The sequence below is a fragment of the Odocoileus virginianus genome, chromosome 6 (genome assembly GCF_023699985.2).
Source record: "Odocoileus virginianus isolate 20LAN1187 ecotype Illinois chromosome 6, Ovbor_1.2, whole genome shotgun sequence".
Taxonomy (NCBI): Eukaryota; Metazoa; Chordata; class Mammalia; order Artiodactyla; family Cervidae; genus Odocoileus; species Odocoileus virginianus.
The window spans coordinates 1,848,422-1,872,253 of NC_069679.1; the positions used below are offsets into that span (position 1 = coordinate 1,848,422).

Consider the following 23,832-nt stretch of genomic DNA (forward strand, 5'->3'; position numbering starts at 1 on the left):
AGCCATCTGTATGTCTTCCTTGGAGAAATGTCTGTTGAGTTCTTTGGCCCATTTTTTGATTGGGTCATTTATTTTTCTGGAGTTGAGCTGGAGGAGTTGCTTGTATATTTTTGAGATTAATCCTTTGTCTGTTGCTTCGTTTGCTATTATTTTCTCCCAATCTGAGGGCTGTCTTTTCACCTTGCTTATAGTTTCCTTTGTTGTGCAAAAGCTTTTAAGTTTCATTAGGTCCCATTTGTTTATTTTTGCTTTTGTTTCTAAAATTCTGGGATGTGGGTCATAGAGGATCCTGCTGTGATTTATGTCGGAGAGTGTTTTGCCTATGTTCTCTAGGAGTTTTATAGTTTCTGTTCTTACATTTAGATCTTTATTCCATTAAGCCCAGAGATAAATCCACGAACCTATGGTCACCTTATCTTCGACAAAGGAGGCAAGGATATACAATGGAAAAAAGACAACCTCTTTAACAAGTGGTGCTGGGAAAACTGGTCAACCACCTGTAAAAGAATGAAACTAGAACACTTTCTAACACCATACACAAAAATAAACTCAAAATGGATTAAAGATCTAAATGTAAGACCAGACTCTATAAAACTCCTAGAGGAGAACATAGGCAAAACACTCTCCGACATAAATCACAGCAGGATCCTCTATGACCCACATCCCAGAATTTTAGAAACAAAAGCAAAAATAAACAAATGGGACCTAATGAAACTTAAAAGCTTTTGCACAACAAAGGAAACTATAAGCAAGGTGAAAAGACAGCCCTCAGATTGGGAGAAAATAATAGCAAACGAAGCAACAGACAAAGGATTAATCTCAAAAGTATACAAGCAACTCCTCCAGCTCAACTCCAGAAAAATAAATGACCCAATCAAAAAATGGGCCAAAAAACTAAACAGACATTTCTCCAAGGAAGACATACAGATGGCAAAAAAACACATGAAAAGATGTCTCTGAACTTCTAGATTGCTTCTGTGTCTTGGCTGTTATAAACAGTGCTGCTGTGAATATTGGTGTGCATGTGTCTTTGAATTCATTTTCTCTGGGTATCTGCCCAGGAGTAGGATTGATGGACCACAGTGGGACTCTGTGCGTGCCCAGTCTTGCGCACATACTCCATCGTGTCCCACTCTCTGCAACCCCGTGGACTGCGGCCCACCAGGCTCCTCTGTCCATGGAATTCCCCAGGCAGGAATGCTGGAGTGGCTTGCCAGTTCCTTCTCCAGGGGATCTTCCCAACCCAGGGATCCAACCCATGTCTCCTACATTAGCAAGTGGATTCTTGACCACTGAGCCACCTTGGAAGCCCAGTGTAACTCTTTTTTAGCATTTTAAGGAACTTCCATACTATTTTCCATAGTGGCTGCACAATTTATATTCCCATCAACAGTATAGAAGGGTTCTCTTTTCTCCACATCATCTCCAGCATTTATTATTTGTAGACTTTTTAATCATGGCCATTCTGAACAGTGTAGGATGTTACTTCATTGTAGTTTTGATTTGCATTTCTCTAATAATTAGCAAAGAAGCATCTTTTCATGGGTCTTTTGGCTATCAGTATGTTTTCTTTGAAGAAATGTCTGTTTAGGTCTTCTGCCCAATTTTTTGACTGTGTTATTTGTTTGTCTTTTCTCACGGAGTTGTATGAGCTGTTTATGTATTTTGGAAATTGTCATTAGTCACATCGTTTGTAAAGATTTTTTCCCAGTCTGTAGGTTGTCTTTTTGTTCATTTATAGTTTAGTTTGCTGTGCAAAAGCATGTAAGTTTGATTAGATCCCCTTTGTTTATATTTCTGTTGCTTTGAAACACTGACATATAAAAACATTGTTACTATTTATGTCAAAGGATATTTTATCTATGTTCTAAGAGTTTTGTGGTATCATGTTTTAATATTTAAGTCTTTAAGGCCATTGTGAGTTTATTTTTGGGTAGGCTTTGAGGGAATGTTCTAACTCTACTGATTTTTATATGTGGCTGTCAGCTTTCCCAACATCAATTGCTAAAGAGACTGCCTTTTCTCCATTGTATATTCTTTCCTCCTCTGTTACATTTAAGTCTTTAATCTATTTTGAATTTATTTTTGTGTATGGTGTGAGAAAATGGTCCAGTTTCACTTTTTTGCATTTAGGTGTTTAGTTTTTCTAGCACCATTTACTGAAGAGGAAGTCTTTTCCCGTTGTATATTCTTGCCTCCCTTGTCGTAGATTAGTTGCCCATATAAATGTGAGTGATTTCTGGGTTCTGTTCTGTTACATCCATCTGTGTGTCTTCTTTCGTGCTGGCACCATACTGTTGGTTATTGTAGCTTTGTGGTATATTTTGAAATTAGAGTGCAAGGTACCTCCAGCTTTGTTCTTCTTTCTTAAGATTGTTTTGGCTATTTGGGTTCTTTTTTTGTTTCCCTACAAACTACAGAATTTTTCTAATTCTATGAAAAACACCATTGGAATTTGATAGGGACTTCATTAAGTATGTAGACTGCTTTGGATATAGTATAGCCATTTTAACAGTATTAATTCCCCTAATCCATGAGCATAGTATATCTTTCCCTTTCTTTCATCAATATCTTAGAGTTTTCAGAGCATGAGTCTGTTACCTCTTTGGTTTGATTTATTCCTAGGTATTTCATTCTTTTTATGCAATTATAAATGTGATTGTTTTCTTAATTTCTCTTGTAGTTTGTTGTTAAGTATATAAAAATACAGCAGGTTTCTGTGTTTTTTCATATTTGTATTCTGGAGCTTGACTGAATTCATATTAGTTCTCATAGTCTTTGGTAATCTCTTTAGGATTTTCTATTTATTGTATCATGTCACCTGGAAACAGTGACAGTTAAAACTTCTCTTCTAGTTTGGATTCCTTTTCTTTCTTTGTCTTGCCTGTTTTCTGTGGCGAGGACTTCCGGTATTGTGTTGAATAAATGTGGCAAGTGTGACACCTGCCTTGTGCCTGATCTTAGAGAAAATGCTTCAGCTTTTCACCTTTGAGTATGATGTTGGATATGGTTTTGTCATGTGTATGTGTGTGCGCTATGTAGTTTCAGTCCTGTCTGACTCTTTGTGACCCCATGGACTACAGCCCACCAGACTCCTCTGTCCATGGGATCCTCAGGCAGGAATACTGGAGTGGGTTGCCATGCCCTCCTCCAGGGTAGGTTTGTTATGTATGACCTTTATTATGTTGAAGTATGTTTCCTTTGTATCTACTTTGTTTAGTTCATCATAAGTTGATGTTGAATTTTGTCAAAACCTTTTTCTGTATCTGTTGAGATATTTATATGATTTTTATTCTTCAGTGTGTTAGTGTGGTGTATCATGTTGATTGATTTGTGGGTATTGAACTATCCTTGCATTCCTGGGATAAATCACATTTGATCATGGTGTGTGGTCTTTTAATGTACTGTTGGATTTGGTTTGCTAGTATTTTTACATCTGTGTTCATCAGTGATATTGGGCTGAAATTTTATTTTATTTGTGGTGTGTTTGGTTTTAGTGTCAGGCTGATGCTGGTGGCCTTATAGAATGAGTTCAAAATGTTCCTTCCCCTTTAACTTCTTAGAATAATTTAAGAAAGACAGGTTTGTTAGTTCAGTAGTTCAGTTCAGCTCAGTCATGTCTGACTCTTTGCAACCCCGTGAACTGCAGCATGCTGAGCTTCCCTGTCCATCACCAACTCGCCAAGCCTGCTGAAGCTTATGTCCATCAAGTTGGTGATGCCATCCAACCATCTCATCCTCTGTCATCCTCTTCTCCTCCCGCCTTCGGTCTTTCCCAGCCTCAGGGTCTTTTCCAGTGAGTCAGTTCTTCACATCAGGTGGCTAAAGTATTGGGGTTTCAGCTTCAGCATCAGTCCTTCCAGTGAATATTCAGGATTGATTTCCTTTAGGATGGACTGGTTGGATCTCCTTGCAGCCCAAGGGACTCTCAAGAGTCTTCTCCAGCACCACAGTTCCAAAGCATCAATTCTTCGGCATTCAACCTTCTTTGTGGTCCAAATCTCACATTCATATATGACTGCTGGAAAAACCATAGCTTTGACTAGATAGACCTTTGTCAGCAAAGTAATGTCTCTGCTTTTTAATATGCTGTCTAGATTGGTCATAGCTTTTCTTCCAAGGAACCAGCATCTTTTAATTTCACAACTGCAGTCACCATCTGCAGTGATTTTGGAGCCCTCAAAAATAAAGTCTGTCACTGTTTCCACTGTTTGCCCATCTATTTGCCATGAAGTGGTGGGACCAGATGCCATGATCTCCATTTTTTGCACGTTGAGTTTTAAGCCAGCTTTTTCACCTTCGTCTTTTTCACTTTCATCAAGAGGCTTCTCAGTTCCTCTTCGCTTTCTGCCATGAGGGTGGTGCCATCTGCATATCTGAGGTTATTGATATTTCTCCCGGCAGTCTTATTTCCAGCTTGTGCTTTATCCAGCCCGGCATTTCTCATGATGTACTCATTACATGTAAGTTAAATAACTAGCGTGACAATATACAGCCTTGACGTACTCCTTTCCCAACTTGGAACCAGTCTGTTGTTCCATGTCTGGTTTTAACTGTTGCTTCTTGACCTGCATACAGATTTCTCAGGAGGCAGGTTAGGTGGTCTGGTATTCCCATCTCTTTAAGGGTTTTCCACAGTTTGTCATGATCCACATAGTCAAAGGCTTTGGTGTAGTCAGTAAAGCAGAAGTATGTTTTTCTGAAACTCTCTTGCTTTTTGGGTGATCCAACGGATGTTGGATATTTGATCTCCCTTTGCTGTGCCTTTTCTAAATCCAGCTTGAACATCTGGAAGTTCTCAGTTCACATACCGTTGAAGCCTGGCTTGGAGAATTTTGAGCATTACTTTGCTAGTTTGTGAGAAGAGTGCAGTTGTGTGGTAGTTTGAGCATTCTTTGGCATTGCCATTGGAATGAAAACTGACCTTTTCCAGTCCTGTGGCCACTGCTGAGTTTTCCGAATTTGCTCGCATATGGAGTGCAGCACTTTAACAGCATCATCTTTTATGTTTGTTAACTATTCTCTCAATGTTTGGTAGAATTCACTTGTGAGGTCATCTGGTCCTGGATTTTTATTATTTATGAGTTTTTTGATTATTGAATCATTTTCATTTCTGGTAAATGGTTCATTGATATTTTTTATATTATCCTGATTCAGTCTTGGGAGACTATGTTTTTCAGGATTTATCCATTTTTTTCTGAGTTGTCCATTTTATTGGCATATAGTTGTTCATAGTAAACTCTTACTCTTTTTATTTCTGCAATATCAATTATAACTTCTCTTTGATTTCTGATTTTATTTATTTGGGTCCTCTTTGATGATGAGTCTGTCTAAAAGCTTAACAATTTTGTTTATTTTTTCAAAGAACCAGCTCTTAGTTTCGCTGATCTTTTTTCTTTTTTTAGTCTCTGTATCCTTTCTTTCTTTTCCTTCTTCTTTTTTTCTTTTTGTCTGTACCTTGCAGCTTGCAGTATCTGAGTTCCCCAACCAAGATTAAACCTGTGCCCTTCTGCAGTGAAAGCAAGGAGTCCTAACCACTGGACCTCCCAGGAATTTCTTGTATGATTTATTTCTGTTCTGACCTTTATTGTTTCTTCTCTTAAGTTTGGATTTTTTCCTTCTTTTTCTGGATCCTTCAGCTGTAAGGTTAAATTGGTTTTTTTTGGAATTTTTCTTATTCTGAGTTAGGCTTGTGTTGCTCTTAACTTCTTAGAACTGCTTTTGCCTCATCCCATGGATTTTAGATAATTACATTAACATTTTCATTTGTCTCCAGTTATTTTTTCAGATCTCCTTTTTGAGTTCACTAGTGACCAGTTGCTTGTGAAGTAGCTTGTTGTTTAGACTCTTATGTGTTTTTTGCAGTCTATTTCTTATAGTGGGTTTCTAGTCTTTCACTGTTGTGATTGGAAAAGCTGCCTAATAATTCAGTCTTAAATTTATTTGAAATTGAAGTATAATTGATTTACAGGGTTGTGCTAATTTCTGCTGTACAGAAAAGTGACTCAGTTATACACACATATATATTCTTTTTTTAAATATTCTTTTCCATAGTGGTTTATCCCAGGAGACTAGATGTGGTTCCCTATGCTGTATGGTAAGCCTTTGTTTATCTGTTTTGAATGTAGTAACTTGCGTCTACTAACTCCAGACTCCCAGTTCATCCCTTTCCCCCCTTCTCTCCCCTTTGGCAGCCACAAGGGTGTTCTCTGTGTCTGCGAGTCTCTTTCTGTTTTGTAAATAGGTTCACTTGTGCCATATTTTAGATTCCACATGTAAGTGATAGCATATGATATTTGTGTTCCTCTTTCTGACTGACTTCACTTAGTGTGATAATCTCTAGTCACAACTCAAGCGCTTGTTTTGTAGCCTAGCGTGTCATCATCTTAAAGAATGTTCCATCTTCACTTGAAGTGAATGTGTCTCCCTGCTGCTTTTGGATAGAATGCTTTCTGTGTATCTGTTAGATTCGTTTAGTCACATGTATCATTTAAGGGAAGTATTTCTTTACTGATTTTCTGTCTAGATGATCTGCCCATTCATATAAATGGAGTGTTAAAGTCCTCTACTATTATTGTCAGTTTCTGCCTTTATGTTTGTTAGTATTTCCTTTATGTACCTAGTAGGTGCTTCTATGTTGGGTACCTAGATACTTATATATACAGTTTTTATATCTCCTTGTTGGCTGATCCCTTTAGCATATAATATGCTTCTTTGTCTCTTTTTGCTGTTTGTTTTGCCTAAGTATTGCTCCCCCAGTTTTATTTTCATTTGTATGGGATACCTTGTTTCTGTCCCCTGATTTTCAGTCAGTGTGTGTCTTTAGATCTGAAGTAAATCTCTTTCAGGCAGCATATATGTGGGTTGTTGTTTTCTTTTTTTAATCCATTCAGCCACTCTTGTGTCTTTTTAATTGGAGCTTTTAGTCCATTTACTTTTGAAGTAATTATTGATAGGTATATTAGTATTGCTATTTTGTTGATTATTTTGAAGGGGGGTTGTATTTCTTTTTTGGTTCTGTTTTCTTTTGCTCCCTTCCCCTGTGATTGATGACTGCCTTTAGTGCTATGTTTGGATTCCTTTCCTTTCTGTGTATCTATTATTGATTTTTGGTTTTTGGTAACTATTAGAGTCATTAATATTTGACAACCTATATAGATATGCTTGGAGTTTCCCAGGTGGCACTAGTGGTAGAGAACCCGCCCCACCTACCAGTGCATAAGACATAAGAGACCTGGGTTTGATCGCTGGGACTTGAAGATCCCCTGGAGGAGGGCATGGCAACCCAATCTGGTATTCTTGCCTGGAGAATCCCATGGACAGAGGCGCCTGGCAGGCTACAGTCCATGGGTCACAGAGAGTTAGACACGACTAAAGCAGCTTAGTATGCTGCAGCAGCACATATATGTGGTTATTTTAAGTTGATGATTCAAGCTTGGATGCATTCTAACTGCTTTCCATTTTTACTGTCCTTGCCCCCTCTATCTAGTGTTTTTGTGTCATATTTTATGGTTTTGTTTTGTTTATCCCTTAACTGCCTCTGTGGCTATAGATGATTTTACTACTTCTGTCTTTTAGTCTTTCTACTGGCTTTGTTAGTTGTTGGTCTGCTGCCTTTACTGCACGATTGCCTTTACCAGTGAGGTTCCTCCCCTCCGAAGTTTCACATTTCTAGATGTGGTTCTTTGTTTTCTACTTAGAGAAGTCCCTTTAATATTTCTGGTAAAGCTCTTTTAGTGATGCTGAACTCTTTTTACTTTGGCTTGTCTATAAAGTTCTTTACCTTTCCTCCCAATCTGAAGGATAACCTTTCTGGGTAGAGTGTTCTTGGTCAGAGTTTTTTCCTTTTATCACTTTGAACATATGGTGCCATTCCCTTTTGGCCTGACTTTTCAGTTCTGCTGAAAACTCAGTGATAGCCTTATGGTAGCTCTCTTGTGGATAACTAGTTGCTTTTCCCTTGTTGCTTTTAAAATTCTTTTTCTTTAATTTTTGCCATTTTAATTATATTTTGTCTTCATGTGAACTGCTTTCGGTTCATCTAGTTTGGGACTCTGTGCTTATTGGACCTGGATGTGTTTCCCTCCCCAGGTTAGGGGAATTTCCAGCTATGATTTCTTACATGTGCTTTGTGGTTGGCAGTGTGCTTGATATTGTCCAGAGGCATCTTAAACTCTGCTCTTTATTTCGTTATCTCTTCAGGGTGAGTGATTACTACTCTTGGCCAGATTGCTGATCTGTTCCCCTGTATCATCTGATTTGTTGTTTCTTCTAGTATATTTTCAGTTTCAGTTTTGTATTCTTTAGCTCTGTTTGGTTCTTCTTCATATTTTCTAACTACTGAAATTTTATGTTCATTCATTATTCTTCTGAGTTTGGTGGACATCTTTATGATCATCACCTTGAACTTTTTGTCCAGTAGATTGCTTATCTTCATTTGTTCTCTTTTTTTTTTTTTTTGTGCTGTGATTTGACTAGATTTTAATTGTATTCTTTGAAGTATGGGAATGTCTTATAAAATAGTGGAAAAATCTTTTTTAAACCTATATTTTGGAAGAATGTTCTTTTTCTGAGGTTTTATCTTGTTGAGAACATATTCCTCTGTCTCCTCACTGCTCTATTCACTGTATTTATTTCTGTGTGTTAGGTAGACATCAAGGTAGGTAGGTTGATTATGCTTCCCATCTTGGAGAAGTGGCCTTATTTAGTAGACCTCCTCTGGGTCCCAAGCAGCACATGCCCTTCTGGTCACCAGAACTTTTTCCTCTGGGGATGTTCCCTATGTGGGCTGTGTACGTCCTTCTGTTGTGGTGAGACTGATGACTGAGGGAGCGCTGGAAGGCAGGGCTGGCCCTTGCCCTGGTTGGCTGTGAGGTCCTGCCTCACGTGGTGATTGCAGGCCCAGTCGAGAGAAGGGTAGCCTTCCTGTGAAGTTGACTGCATGACTTAGGGGGCTCAAGGCTGTTCCTGGCCCGTTGGACGAGTCCCTGTGTGGCTCTCGTTTGGAAAGCCAGGGCCTTGTGCCAGCGAGCAGGTGGGCAGGGCGGGGCTGCCAGCACTAATAGATCAGAAGAAAGATTCCAGAATAATGTGTTCCAGTGCCACTGTTACTGGGGGTAGAACAAATTCCCCAAAATAGCTGGCCCAGGCTCTTTTCCAACTACTACCTCTCTGTTGAGGCTTAGAACATGTGACATCTTTTTTTTTTTTTTTTTCATTTATTTTTATTAGTTGGAGGCTAATTACTTTACAATATTGTAGTGGTTTTTGTCATACATTGACATGAATCAGCCATGGATTTACATGTATTCTTACATGTGCCCTTAAGAGCTGAATCTTGTTCCTGTATCTCTCCAATTCTCCTGAACGTAAGCTCTGCTAGTTTTTCAAAGCTGTATATTCTAGGGGCTTGTCTTTCCAGTTCAGGATCCCCAGGCTGGGGAACCCCATTTGGGCCTCAGACTCCTCACTCCTTGGGAAGAACCTCTGTGCTTGTGCAATATCCCTTCCATTTGTGGGTTGCCAACATAGGGGTATGGGTCTCCACCTCTCCTACCCATCTTGTGTGGTTCCTTTATGTCTTTGGTTGTGGGAAATCTTTTCTGCTAGTGTTCAGGTAGGTCATTCTCATAGATAGTTGCTCTGTAAGTACTTGTAATTTTGGTGTGTCCATGGAGAAGATGAGTTCAGTGTCTTCCCACTTCACCATCTTGGCCACCTCCCCCCGTTCTTGAAATTTTATCTCAATTCTCTATTTGATTTGTTTTTATTTCTCTATTATTTTCACTTACAGTACCTAAGAATTGAAGAGTAAGTAAGAAAAATGCCAAAATTTTTTTTTTTTTTCAAAGACCTCTGTGTTAGTGACTCCTACCTATTACTAGTCATTGAACTGTTTGAAAGGATATGTTAATGAAACTAGTTCTCCCAGCAAAGCAAAGAATATATAGGGTCCTCAAATGACCTTTTCTGATAAAGTAGATGATGAAATTTGATAGTATTCTGTGAGATTTTGGTCCAGTTTAGCTTCATAACCATTCATCTTTACCCTCCTTCTGTAAAAATATGTTAATTTAGGACAAGGACTTAAGAAAAATACTAATAAAAATTTTGAATTCCCCAAGGATTATAAAAGGTAATTGTGTCACATGGGAGGAAACCAGTTTTAGGACATCCTTATCCTTTTCTTGAGTTTTAATGTATTCTTGGGCCTCACTTTTTGGAAGTGCAGAGTATACGGAAGGAAGGAAGTAGGGTGAGGAGATTAGAGTAATAATTCGAAATATGCATATATGCCTGATGTAGGCCCTGGGCCTTTCTTTTATCTGAATGGATATTTATCTAACATTTGAGACTAGCAGTTTTAAAAAGCATTACCTATTTCTATTTTGTTCATTTTCCTCTACATGTGTTGTCCTATAAACAATAATAATAAAATATATAATACTGGATATTTGGAAATATATTGGAAAATATTGGAAACTGCTTTTCTTTTAAGCATGTATAGATCAGGAAATTTTTTGGCTGTAGTTTACAAGTAGTCTTTAAAATTCCTCGTAGCTTTTCAGGAACTAGCTCTTGTTATTGTTCTTGGTGAATTTGTGTTGCTGGAGATATGTATAGTTCAGCATGCTGTGAATGTTTAGCCAGTCTTCAAACTGAATTTGTGCTACTATTAAAAATAGGTATTTAGGATGCTCTTATATTTTATAAAATAACAGCAGAACATATGACTCCACCTCATCATATTGCCCTAAGGTAGAAAGAAAACTAGAATGTGTTACAAACTAGAGGAAGATAACTGCTTCTTCTAAAGTTAAAATAATACATATGTTCATTTGTCCTAGGTTATGCCCAATATGCATGTGTAATAAATAATAAAAGGCTTATGCCAGTTAAGTTGAAAGTTCAGAGTAAAGAGATGTAATTGACTCATCTGTACTATTTTCTCTATCATCAAACCGACTCTATAAAGTATTCTAGCAAAACTTCAGTTCTGATTTATTAGGTACATTTAGATCTTTAAATCCCTGCTGTAATTAGTGCTAATTCTTTACATCATGTATGTTGACTTAATAATTGACTCAAAGCTTAAAAAGAAAATTTAGGTTTAGTTGTATTTTCTAGGCCTACACTGTTCTGTCAGCTCCATGTGGCTACTGAACACTTTAAATGTAGCTAGAATACTTGACCTAGTTGAGTATAAACTATACTCAGTTTTGAAGACTTGGTACAGAAAATCCATACAAAGTATTTGTAATAATTTTTATATTGATGAAATGTTATCTTTATGTATAATTAATAATATTTTGTAAGTACTGGATTAGGTAAAGTAACAAAATGAATTTCACCAGCTTCTTTTTACCTCTTTAATGACCCTACTAGGTAATTTTAAAGTATATATGTGTGTGTATATATATATATATATATATGTATATAAAACTTGCATTTTATTTTTGACAGCATTGTTCTAGGCCCTCACATGGTCCAAGCAATATGTGATAAGGACCTGGATTGGGATAGTTAAGAAAATGATACTAGATAAGGAGAGAAAATTGGGATCAATTTCAAACATAGTCTGTAGCCTCAGTAATTGATTCCATGGAGTGGTTAAGGAGCTGTCAAAGACTTTTGATTTGGATAAGTGGATGATACATCATTAAGAAAGGGAACATAATAAGAGGAAGAGGCAATAGAGATAATTTGACTAAATTTCATGTTATTTCACTAAACATATGTCTTCACTAATTCATTGAAACATTTAGGGTTAAACATTATAAGATGGTCATGTTTAAGATTCTTCTCTCCTGTTCCTACCTCTTTCCAGAATTTGAATTCAGAAGATCAGAAAATATCCAATATTGAACATACAAACTGCAGCGAGGGAGAAGATTTTGCAAACATGAAAAAGAAGGCCAAAATAGACATTCATTACAAAAATAGCCCCCCCAAATATACTGTTCCAGTTAGTGCAAAGACTGTAGAATCTCCTGTTAATGAAAACATTTATACTTCGGCTTCATTTAAAGATGAGAAAATCATAGACACTGATAGTGAGCCTGAAGAAGGTGAAATTACAGACTCTCAGACCGAGGACAGTTACGATGAAGACATTACCAGTGAAGACAATGAAACTGCAGAAGATACTGAAGATGAAGGTGAGTAAATAGCCATTATGTTACGGTCATTGTAAAAGTACAACACAGCAGTTAAAAGTGTTAGTAGCCCATATATTTGCCAACAAGTGAGCTGATTGTTTTAAAGAGATTAATAACATTATTAAAAATGATAACTTTGGTTATATTTACAGTAGGGTGTGAATAAATGACTACTACTTGGATCCTAAAGTTTAATTGCATTGAATGGCCTACTCGGTAGAACAAAAAACCAAGTTACCTACTCTTTCCTAAAGTCTGTACTAAGTCTGTTTTAATGGATTAGATATTTATTATCTACTTTTGTAGTTGAAGGAGGGAAGGCAGTTGCCTTAAAGAGTAGGCCATGAATTCAGCTACATAGAAAAGTGAAAGTGAAGTCGCCCAGTCCGACTCTTTGCAACCCCATACCATGCTCCTCCCTCCATGGGATTCTCCAGGCAAGAATACTGGAGTGGGTTGCCATTTCCTTTTCCAGGGGATCTTCCCGACCCAGGGGTCGAACCCGGGTCTCCCGCATTTCAGGCAGACGCTTTAACCTCTGAGCCACCAGGGAAGCCAATGTAGGTATTATGGTAAATCTTTTTTTTTTTTTTTTAACTTGAAGATATAATGACATACTTTTGAAATAGAATTTTGTATTAGTGTGTGCAAGCTTATTTTGTTCTTAATGCAATTTCCTTTCATTTTTTTCTTAAAAGGGTAGACTCAGTTTTTCTAACTTAAAAAAAAATCCTTTTTTGGGGGGCATATCTTCAAATATCAATACCTTAAAAAAGAGAGAGTTGATTATTTTATAATTGTGATAGCTGCTGTATATCTTTAGATTGATTATTTTAAATTGCTAGTGTTGTTAAAACCTACTTATTACGTATGTCATATAGCAGAATTTGAGAAGGTTGTTTTAAACAGAAGGAAGATTTTTGATCACTTTATTTTAGCTTTATGTATGCCTTTTACTGTTCCCTGGGCATTTGTTATTTTTGAATTAATACTTATGTTTTTCTTTCTTTGGCAGATGAAGAAAAAATCTGGCCCCCATGTATTAGAGTAATTGTAATTAGATCTCCTGTGTTGCAGACAGGATCACTTTTTATCATTACAGCTGTAAATCCTGCTACAATTGGAAGGTAAAAATGTTTACTATTATTCTGTTTAAATTTCTTATTCCAGTTTATCATTAAATATGCATGATACTTGTAGAATAGACAAAAAATGATATCCTTGTCCCTCCCTCTCTCACTCAGCAAATATTCTGACACTTACCTTTTGTCATGTGCTTTTGGAAATCAATTACAGATATAACTTCATTGTCCCTAAAGCGGTCCGCCTTTGTAAAGAGATAAAATCTTGGTGATACCTTCCACAGAGATCTCGTCACTTTCTTGGCTTTGGTATTGCATTTTTAGGCTTAAGTTACTCACTTAGACCCAGCATGAGCTTCTTTGACTCTTTCCTTTACCCCTATGGAACACAAACCAGCTTGGTAGAGAAGTGGATTTTCATCCTGAGCAGGATACTTTCCTTTCTTCCCAACTGGAAAGATAATGTATCTTTAATTCAGGTTTTATACAGTATCTTCATTTTGAATTCTTGGAGAATAGTATGTTCCTTTTACACATAGTAATAGAAATGGAAACATAGTCAACAGATCTGGACTGACATTACTACAAAGGATATTTTGTCCTACTGGATGTTTACTAGCCTGTGACAGATGTACCAAAGCAGGGGCCCCCAACCCCTGGACGTGTTAGGAGTTGGGCTGCACAGCAGGAGATGAGCGCTGGGTGAGCGAGGAAAACTTCATCTTATTTATAGCTGTGCCTCGTCACTCGCAGCTCACCTCAGATGTCACTGTTTCCTTTCACCTCCAGATGGGACTGTCTGATTGCAGAAAGCCAAGCTTAGGGCTCCCACTGATTCTACATCATGGTGAATTCTATGATTATTTCATTATGTACCACAATATAATAACAATAGAAATAAAGTACACAATAAATGTAATGCACTTGATTCATCCCAATACCCTTGTTCTGGTCTGTGGAAAAACTGTCTTCCATGAAACTGGTTCCTGGTGCCAAAAAGGTTGGGAACCCTACAGTTACCTTATGAAAGAGTTAAGATAATTCCAGGACCTACTTTCAAACATGAAATTAACGTAGCATTACAGAAACTGCATTTAGTCTGATAGAGAGACATGCATCCTAACATTATCTTTTAAAGCAAAATTATCTTTAAAAAATTCTTTAAATATAGCATTTAAATATGCTTCAAAAGTATTAAAGGCATTTTAATTTTACTTAACTCTGCAGAGAAAAAGATATGGAGCATACTCTCCGAATCCCTGAAGTTGGTGTCAGTAAGGTAAGTTCTTTGATTTTTCAGATACAGCCCCCTCGATGTGACTTTGTAAATAATCATTATGGCAGAAAGCTTAGGGTTTTTCAGATGAAAAGAAAGATTAATAGTCAGTATAGTAATGGTAATAAAAGTAATGCAGGTTGTTTACTCCATTACTTGAGAAAAAAAAATTCTCCATCAAAATGTGGATGAACTAAAATAATGTTTAGTTTTTAACAGTCTGGAGCAGGAGTAGAAAATGTAGACTAAGTATTAAAGTAATACCCGTTTAGCAAATATTTATTGAGTGAAGTCAATATGCTGGATATTGTGGCAGTTCAAAAATAAATCATACGTGGATTCAAGCTACTTTAGTGCAGTTACTTTGAGTCCAGGGTATTTTTCAACTCAAGAATAATCTACCCTCTACCACTCAAGGCTTTTCCTGCTTGATTTTACCACTTTTCCTAGTTGATTTTCTAGTGGTTTCAGGAAAAAGAGCAGTTGGGTTTTTCAAAACAAACAAAAAGAACAGAGTTGCAGCTAAAGTTATAAGGTTTAGCTATCAAAAGTCTCATTTATCTTTTTTCTTTACTATATTTTCTGTGGTTTTCCCCCTTCCCTTTTATAACTGTTATGTTTTTTTGACCTTTTACCAACCCCTGTTTTGTTTCTAATTAATGGATTATAGTATGATTCTAAACTATGTATTTTTTGTGATTTTTGTCTTTTTGGAATGAAATTTGTTTTTTCATTGTTAGTTGAAAGTCTGATTATTTTGCTTTGTTTGGACTCACTCAGAGGGGAAGAAGTCCTTGTAATCTTAATTCAGACCAAATTATTTTGCTTTTTTACCTTCTCATGATCCTTGATTTTTCTGCCGCCAAAGAAAACCCTGTCTATAACTTAAATAACAAAGACGTCCTTCTACTTCAGTCTGAAATGGAGGTAGTTCTCTGGTGGCATTCCTACTTTTCCTTTCTTTGAAACAAACATGTCCACTGATGGGGTAGGTAATTTATTAGTTGTGTGAAATCAGTTTGACAGTATATATCACACATACCCAGGTATATGAAAAAGTTAAGGTCAAAAAACTCCAACATATTTCATATTAATATTAGGAGAAAAACAAACGAATATTTAACCAGTGGATAGGAGAGGACTTTCTAAGTTTAAAAAAAGAAACAAAATCACAGAAGACAAGGTAATTTTGAATAATTTATTTTATTCTTTATATTAAGAAATAAACTTAAATGGCAGCCTAAGATAGTCAGATCTGGTAAAATATATATCCCTTATATTTTAAAAGCTCATACAAATTCATTTTTTTCAACTCCACTATGATACCAACAGGTAAATGAGTGAAGGACATAGATAAGTAATTCACACTAGAGGAAATATGCTTAACATGCGAAAACCATTCAGTATTTGTAGTAATTCAAGAAATACAAATGAGACCAAAGTGTCAGTTTTCATTCATCCTGTTTATTACATATCATTCCTATTGAGAGCATAATTTAGAAAGGTCTTTGGAATAAGGTTTCCAGTCATAAGATTTGAAATTATTTAAACTCTTTGATACAGTTTTTCTAAACAACCCAATTGAAAGAAATGTATGAAGGACATGAAGAGAAAATTTACAGAAGATGAAACCCAAATGGCTAATTAATATAAGAAAAGATTTCAGCCTCACCTGTAATTGGGAAAATGCAAATTAAAACCACAGTAATGAAGTTTAATTTCACACTTGATATGTTTGCAAAAGCTAAAAATTCTGACAATACAAAGTGTTATTTAAGACTGTATAGATCAATGGGAATTCTTATAGACTGGTGTTGAGAGTATAAATTGGTCCAACCACTTTGAAAATGATATGTGTGTGCTTAGTCATGTCTGACTTGTTGCGACTCCATGGACTGTAACCCACCAGGCTCCTCTGTCCATGGGATTATCCCAATAGCAATGAGTGGGTTGACATTTCCTCTCTTCCTGACCCAGGGATCAAACTTGCAACTCCTGCATTGGCAGTTGGATTCTTTACCACTTGAGCCACCTGTGAAGCCTGGAAAATTGTATGGCAGTATCTAATAAAGTTTGTTTGCATGTAGATGGCTTAGCAGTTTCATTGCTAAGTGTATAACCCCAGAGAAACCCTTGTATTGTCCACAGGAAGAGTGCATGGACAGGGTTGTTGATAGAAGCATTTTGAAAGATAGTAAAACCTTGGGGAAAAACCTGGCTGTTGTCATTAGAAGAATATGTATTATAGCTTATGGTGCAGCCACAACTGCACTACAGCTAGATGGTATTAAGCCAAAGATGCACGATAAAGGAGATAAATACTGTTAGCGTACATTTGTCAAAGCTCATCAGACTGTACATTTAAGACTTAGAATTTCTTGCCTATAAATTATATCTCAATGAAAAATTTATACAGTGTGATTCCTAATTATATTAGGTTCCAAACAAAACAAAATGAACATACAATTTTATGAATATATACATACATGGTAAAATTATAAAGAGATGCATCATGTTTAAGTAAACATCAAACCTCTGAAAGGAAGGGTAGGGGATAGATAGATAGAGTGAGGTACACATCAATGAATAATAATTTAAGTATCTGAGGCAAATGTAGCAAATTGTATTAAAGCTGGGTCATGAGTAGAAGTTTTTCAATATATTCTTTTACATGTTTGAAACATTTTATATTTTATTAAGTTTATATTTATGAAAATTTTTAAAAACTTTATTGAGATATGGTTTATATACAATATATAATTTACCCTTTGAAAGTACATAATTCACAGGTTTTTAGTGTATTCACAGTTGTGTAACCATCGCTACAGTCAATTTTAGAGCATTTTCATGACTATGAAAAGAAGTATCATACTCAATAGTAGTCCTTCCCCGTTCCTTTCTAACCTCCCACAGTCCTAGGCAACCACCAGTTTACTTTCGGTTTCTGTGGATTTGCCTCTTCTTCACATTTCATGTAAATGGAATCATATATTAATAATACAGTGTGTCCTCTTTTGTAACTAGCTTGTATACTTAGCTTGTCTTCAAGATTCATCCATGTTGTAGCAAGTTTCAGTACTTCATTTGTCTTTATTGACAAATAACTCCATTGTTCAGATACACTATAGTATTTTGTTTATCTATTCATCAACTGTTAGACATTTGAATTGTTTCCATTTTTTGGTTATTAAGAATAATGTTAAAAAAATGCAAATGAAAACAAGAAAAAAAAAAAAGAATAATGCTGCTAAGTTTGTTTGGAAGTGTAGTTTTCATGTCTCTTAATACCTACCGTGGAGTAGAATTGTTGATTCATATGGTAACTCTCTTGTTTAACATTTTGAGGAACTGTCAAACTTCCCCACAAAGCAGCTGCATCATTTTATGTAACCACCATCATCTATATATTGTTTACAGAATTTTAAATATTTTTGCAGCTCTATATCTAGTTAAATGTACATATATTGAGTACGTGCCCAATATATGTGAGGCACTATATTATATACTAAGTGGTAAGCAAATTGTCAACTAATTGTAAGCAATAATTGTAAGCAGTACAGTGGCATTCACATATACAGTAACTTTGTATGGTTTAAGTGTTACATAAACCAAGTGCTCTGGAGCAGGAGGGAGTGATTAGTCCTGAGTATTGAAAATTTGGAAACTCTGAGAAGTTGACCTTGAATATTTCAAATCACCTTTATATTAAAAATGTTTAATGATGTGAGCAACTATACTAGATGAAAAATTATTTCTAACTATATATAATATAATCTCAAAAATATTATAAAAGTAGAAAAGATAGGACACATACTGAGTTATTAATGGTAATTATAGGTGGAGTTAAAGGTGGGTGACTTTTTCTCCTGCAGCCTTCTTATTTCTACCAGAAGCATTGTAATTCTTTGTATTCAGAAAAAAATGTATTAAGAATAATACAAATTAAATCATCAGAGTCCACTGCAGTTTATCATGGAGAAATTATCATCTGCGGTTTAAAAACGTATAATAATTTATAATTACCTGGTTTCTTTTTTTAAGTTTCACGCAGAAATTTATTTTGACCATGACTTACAAAGTTATGTCCTTGTGGATCAAGGCAGTCAGAATGGTACAGTTGTTAATGGAAAACAGATTCTTCAGGTGAGTGTATATTTATTAATTAAATACTTGCATATTCTTTTAAAAAACTGAACTGAAATATTTTATCCCTCCGGGCATAGTTATCATACTGATTATACATATCATTTAGTTCAGATTGGTATTCAAGCCCAGATGTATTAATGTGGAAGAGAACTCTTAGAGCTGAAAAATATATACAGTAAGCAGATACTTCGCTGCTAAGTTTTGCCTTCTAATTATGTATCTACGCCTTATTTTTAGAGATAAATGCATTTTAAAGCCATGCAAAGGAAGTATTCTTATAGCAACTTTAGGGACCATCCTTTTTGTGTGTGTTTTTTATTTTTTTAAGCTGTTTTAACAGGAGTGTTAAATTGGAAAACTCCTTGAAAGCAGGGGCTATGTCTATTCAGTTAACTCTTCTATCCCTAACATGTAGCAAAGTGCTTAGCACCTAATAAGATAATATGTGGAAGGAGGGGAGGGAAAGAGGTCTTAGTTAAGGATCAAAAATGAAATAAAGCTTAATTATCAAGAGAAGAAGGAAAAAGGGATATATGATGCAGTTTATCTCCTTAATACATCATCTTTTTGACTGATGATTATTCATTTTGGTAAGAGATTGAAGTTTGGGTTGGATATTTCTCTGATAGCATTAGGTATGGAGATGGGGAGATTAGTGGATTTTGATAATATAAAAATTAGAAGTTGCTTAGTTCATCTGTCTTCTCCACTAATAGAATATTATTTATCACTCATGTTGTGGAAATGTGTATGTATGCATATGTCTGTCTATCTCATTGAGAACCATCTCAAAATTTTTTGTTATAATCTGACATTATTTACAGTAACCATAAAATAAATAATCATATGTAACTCTTGGATTTCTGTTTTGTTGTTTTTTTCCCCTTTAGCCCAAAACTAAGTGTGACCCTTATGTACTCGAGCATGGGGATGAAGTGAAAATTGGAGAGACTGTGTTGTCGTTTCATATTCACCCTGGCAGTGATACCTGTGATGGCTGTGAACCAGGGCAGGTTAGAGCTCACCTTCGTCTTGATAAGAAAGATGAACTTTTTGGTATGTGAAACATATTGTTTATGTGTATGATAACTTTTTAATTCACCAAAGTGTTCAAAAAAATGTATCAGTAGCTACCAGCTTCATATCTATTTGAGATACATTTATATTTCAGTGAGTATTATCAGATGAGGCTAAAAAAAATAACCTGTTTTGAAATGTGAGACTTAGGTAGTAGATTATGATTGTAGTTGATTTTTCTATGTAATAGTTTAGTTGTACTGTTATAGCATTAGGTTACTTTCTGACCAGGAATGATAATTACCAGCTCTACTGTTGCTAATCCAGTCTGTAGGCTTTTTATCTTTTTAATTATTTACTGATCTGACTGTGCCAGGTCTTAGTTATGGCACACGGGGTCTCCGTTGTGGCATGCAGGCCCTTTCTTGCTGTATGCAGGGTGTAGGTCCCTGACCAGGGAGTGAACTGAGGCCCCTGTATTGGGAGCACAGAGTCTTAATCACTGAACTACCGGCGAAGTCCCAAGTCTGTAGGGCTTTGAAGCAGCACTGCAGTGGTGGCTAAGAAGTGGTCCTTCAGAGGAGTAATGCGGCCTAGCTAAGGATTTGTTGTGTTAGTCACTAAGTTGTGACTTTTGCAACCCCGTGGACTATAGCCCACCAGGCTCCTCTGTCCATGAGATTTCCTAGGCAAGAATACTGAAGTGGGTTGCCATTTCCTTCTCCAAAGGATCTTCTCGACCCAGGGATTGAACCCACCTCTCCTACATTGGCAGGTGGATTCTTTACGACTGAGCTGCCTGGGAAGCCCAAGTTTTCTCTTTAACATCTATTTACTGTTATAAAAAAGTCGTTCAAAAAAAAAAGTCGTCCACAGTTAAACTATGATGTAAAATTGTAACATAGAAAATAATAGGCTAAGGCATTAAGATTTATTGGTTGATATGTCTGCTTTCCTAATTAGAGTTTGTTGATGTATTATCTGGGTATATACCATTATTTTCTATAATAGTACTGTAAAAGGTTGCTATCTTGTTAAAACTTTCTTATCTAAGGCTTTAAAAATTGAAAGAGATACTCAAGTAGTAATTTTCCTTACGTTATTTTTTCCTCCTCACGGTAACTAAATATGTTCATTATGTATTTTTTGTTTTCCTATATATACTACATTATGAAAATGAGTAGGGCACATTATACAATAATGTGACTCTTGAATTCTGTGGGGTTTTTTTTGTACCAACTTATGTTCTTTCAGAGAATTCATAGTATTTCTACATCTTGGATACTATTACAATAACCATATTGAAAAATTAAGATGGTCAGTATTTCTTTTAGTATCTAAACTGTAACATTCTCATACTCTTTGGGGTCTGATTTACTTTCCCATTGGATTTAATTACCAAAATGCTGAAAGGACATCATCACAACCCAAGATACTTATATATTAATTTATTTGAACTTTTGTTAATCTGGAGACGGAATACTAGTACTATTAGTTTTTCATTATTAAATAAACAGTATTATATCAAACTTAGTGGTTTTTTTTTAACTCAATTTTCCTTTCAGTTGGTCCAACGCTAAGTAAGGAGGAAAAAGAGTTGGAAAGGAGGAAAGAATTAAAGAAAATACGAGTGAAATATGGTTTACAGGTGAGAAAGTTAAGTATTGTTACATGTGCTAAACTGTGTGTCTGGTTTTGTGTAAAACTGCCCTTAGATCATCATGCTCTGCTAAGTCGCTTAGTCATGTCCGACTCTTTGCGACCCCATGGGCTGTAGCCCACCAGGCTCCTCTGTCCATGGGATTCTCCAGGCAAGAATACTGGAGTGGATTGCCAGGCCCTCCTCCAGGGGGTCTTCCCAACCCAGGGATCGAACCCAGGTCTCCTGCATTGCAGGTGGATTCTTCACTGTCTGAGCCACCATGGAAGCCCAGGAGAACTGGAGCGGGTAGCCTGTCCCTTCTCCAGTCAGTCTTCCCAGCCCGTGAATTGATCATTGCTCCTGCCCTGCAGGCAGGTTTTTGACCAGCTGAGCTGCCGGGGAAGCCCTTGGATAAGCATAGTCAATTTTTATATATAAAAGAGAGGAGTTGCTCATAATTATTTTGAGATGCATGTCATTCCTGCTAGTTGTTTACTGTTTACTTCAACAGGTATTGAGATTAGAGTAGAAAAGTGAGGTAATGCTTGACATTTCAATAGCCATTTCTGATTTTTAAAAAACTTACACGATACCATTGAAAAATATAGTTGGAGTGCTAATGCTGCCTGATTTCAAGACTTATTATAAACTCTTATAATAAAGACAGTAGCATTGGCAAAAAGAGAAACAAGTATGTTGATGGACAGACTAATGAGTCCAGAAATAGACCTATATAGACAGACAGATGCATAGATAAATATGTATATGTATATGTGTGTGTGTATGTATGATTTTCAGCAAAGGTATAAAGACAGTTTCATGGAGAAATGATAGTCTTTTTCCAACAAACAGTGCTGAACTAATTGGAAAGTCAACACAGCACATACCACAACAGAAGCAGTAACAGCAGCCTTGATCCACACCTCATAACATATAAAAATGAACTCAGAATGGACTATACATATACATCTAAAACTTAAAACTGTAAGACTTCTAGAACCAAACCTTAAAAAAAGAGTTAGGTAAAGAATTTTTAGATATCTAACACTAAAAGCACAATCCTGCAAAATGTCTGTTCTTCCAAAGATGTTAAGAGAATGAAAAGATAAGCCACAGACTGGCAAAAATATTTGTAAATCATGTATCCAATAAAGTTTACAAAGAACTCTTCAAAATTCAATAAAGGAAAACAGTTTTAGAATGACCAAAAGATTGGAATAGACACTTCACCAAAGCAGATGGCAGTTATGAAAAGATGTTCAGTATCATTAGTTACTAGGGAAATGCAAATTAAAACCATTTAAGACTGTATTGTGTTGCTGGCATGTGGAAGAACTGGAGCTGATGAGAACATACATGGTGCAGTGACTTTGGTAAAGAGTTTAATACTTTGTCTAAAAGTTATGTGTACCCCTACTGTATGATTCACCGTTCTACTTCAGAGTACTTACACAAGAGAAGTGAAAGCATATGTTCATAAAAAGACTAGGGAACAAATGGCCACAACCGCTTTTTTCCTAATAGCCAAATACTGGAAAAAAAACTCCTGTCCATCATTAATAGATAAACAAACTATGTTAAATGTATATGTTAAACACTCCTAACAATAAAAAAAAGAAACAAACATATGCTATTAATACAGATTAAAACGTGGATGAATCTCGAAATGATTATGCTGAGTGAAAGGCAAAAAGAGTACAGATGACTATTGAACAACACAGGGATTAGCTGTGCCGAGTCTTACCTCGGTTGAAAAATCTTCTTGTCTACTCAGCCCTCAGTAACTACAGTTCGACTCTATCTGGTGTTCTGCACCTGCAGATTGAACCAGTTACAGATAGACTAGTACTGTCATATTTACCAATGGAAAAAAAAATCTGTGTGTCAGTGGACCTGCAGAGTTCAAATTCATGTTGTTCAAGGATCAACTGTACATACCTTGGACTTCAGTTGTGTAAAATTCTAGGAAAGCAAACTAATGTATCATGGCAGATCAGTGGTTGCCTGGATACAGGAGAGGAAGGATGCAGAGGGAGAGGGTCTGGAGGGATGGATTATAAAAAAAGGACAAGGATACTTTTGTGGGAGATGAATATCTATTATCCTAATTGTGATGGTTTCATAAGTGTATCATTTCAGTTCACTCGCGTCAGGCTCTTTGTGACCTTGTGGCCTGCAGCACGCCAGGCTTCCCTGTCTATCACCAACTCCCAGAGCTTACTCAAACCCATGTCCATCGAGTCAGTGATGCCATCCAACCATCTCATCCTCTGTTGACCCCTTCTCCTGCCCTCAATCTTTCCCAGCATCAGGGTCTTTTCCAATGAGTCAGCTCTTCGCATGAGGTGGCCAAAGTACTGGAGTTTCAGCTTCAGCATCAGTCCTTCTAGTGAGTATTCAGGACTGATTTTCTTTAGGATGGACTGGTTGGATCTCCTTGCAGCCCAAGGGACTCTCCAAGAGTCTCCTCCAGCACCACAGTTCAAAAGCATCAATTCTTTGGCACTCTGC

At 36.3% G+C, this 23,832-nt stretch overlaps 1 protein-coding gene across 1 annotated transcript in view; it reads left to right on the forward strand.

The window, feature by feature from the left end:
* The window catches only part of AGGF1 (angiogenic factor with G-patch and FHA domains 1), a 41,636-nt gene that overhangs the window by 12,011 nt on the left and 5,793 nt on the right, over positions 1–23,832 (forward strand). Inside the window, exons 6-11 of the mRNA XM_020902687.2 lie at positions 11,828–12,158; positions 13,174–13,285; positions 14,468–14,519; positions 18,558–18,659; positions 19,553–19,718; positions 21,245–21,327. Of these exons, the coding sequence (XP_020758346.2) occupies positions 11,828–12,158; positions 13,174–13,285; positions 14,468–14,519; positions 18,558–18,659; positions 19,553–19,718; positions 21,245–21,327 (846 nt within the window). The remainder of the gene's footprint in view (positions 1–11,827; positions 12,159–13,173; positions 13,286–14,467; positions 14,520–18,557; positions 18,660–19,552; positions 19,719–21,244; positions 21,328–23,832) is intronic.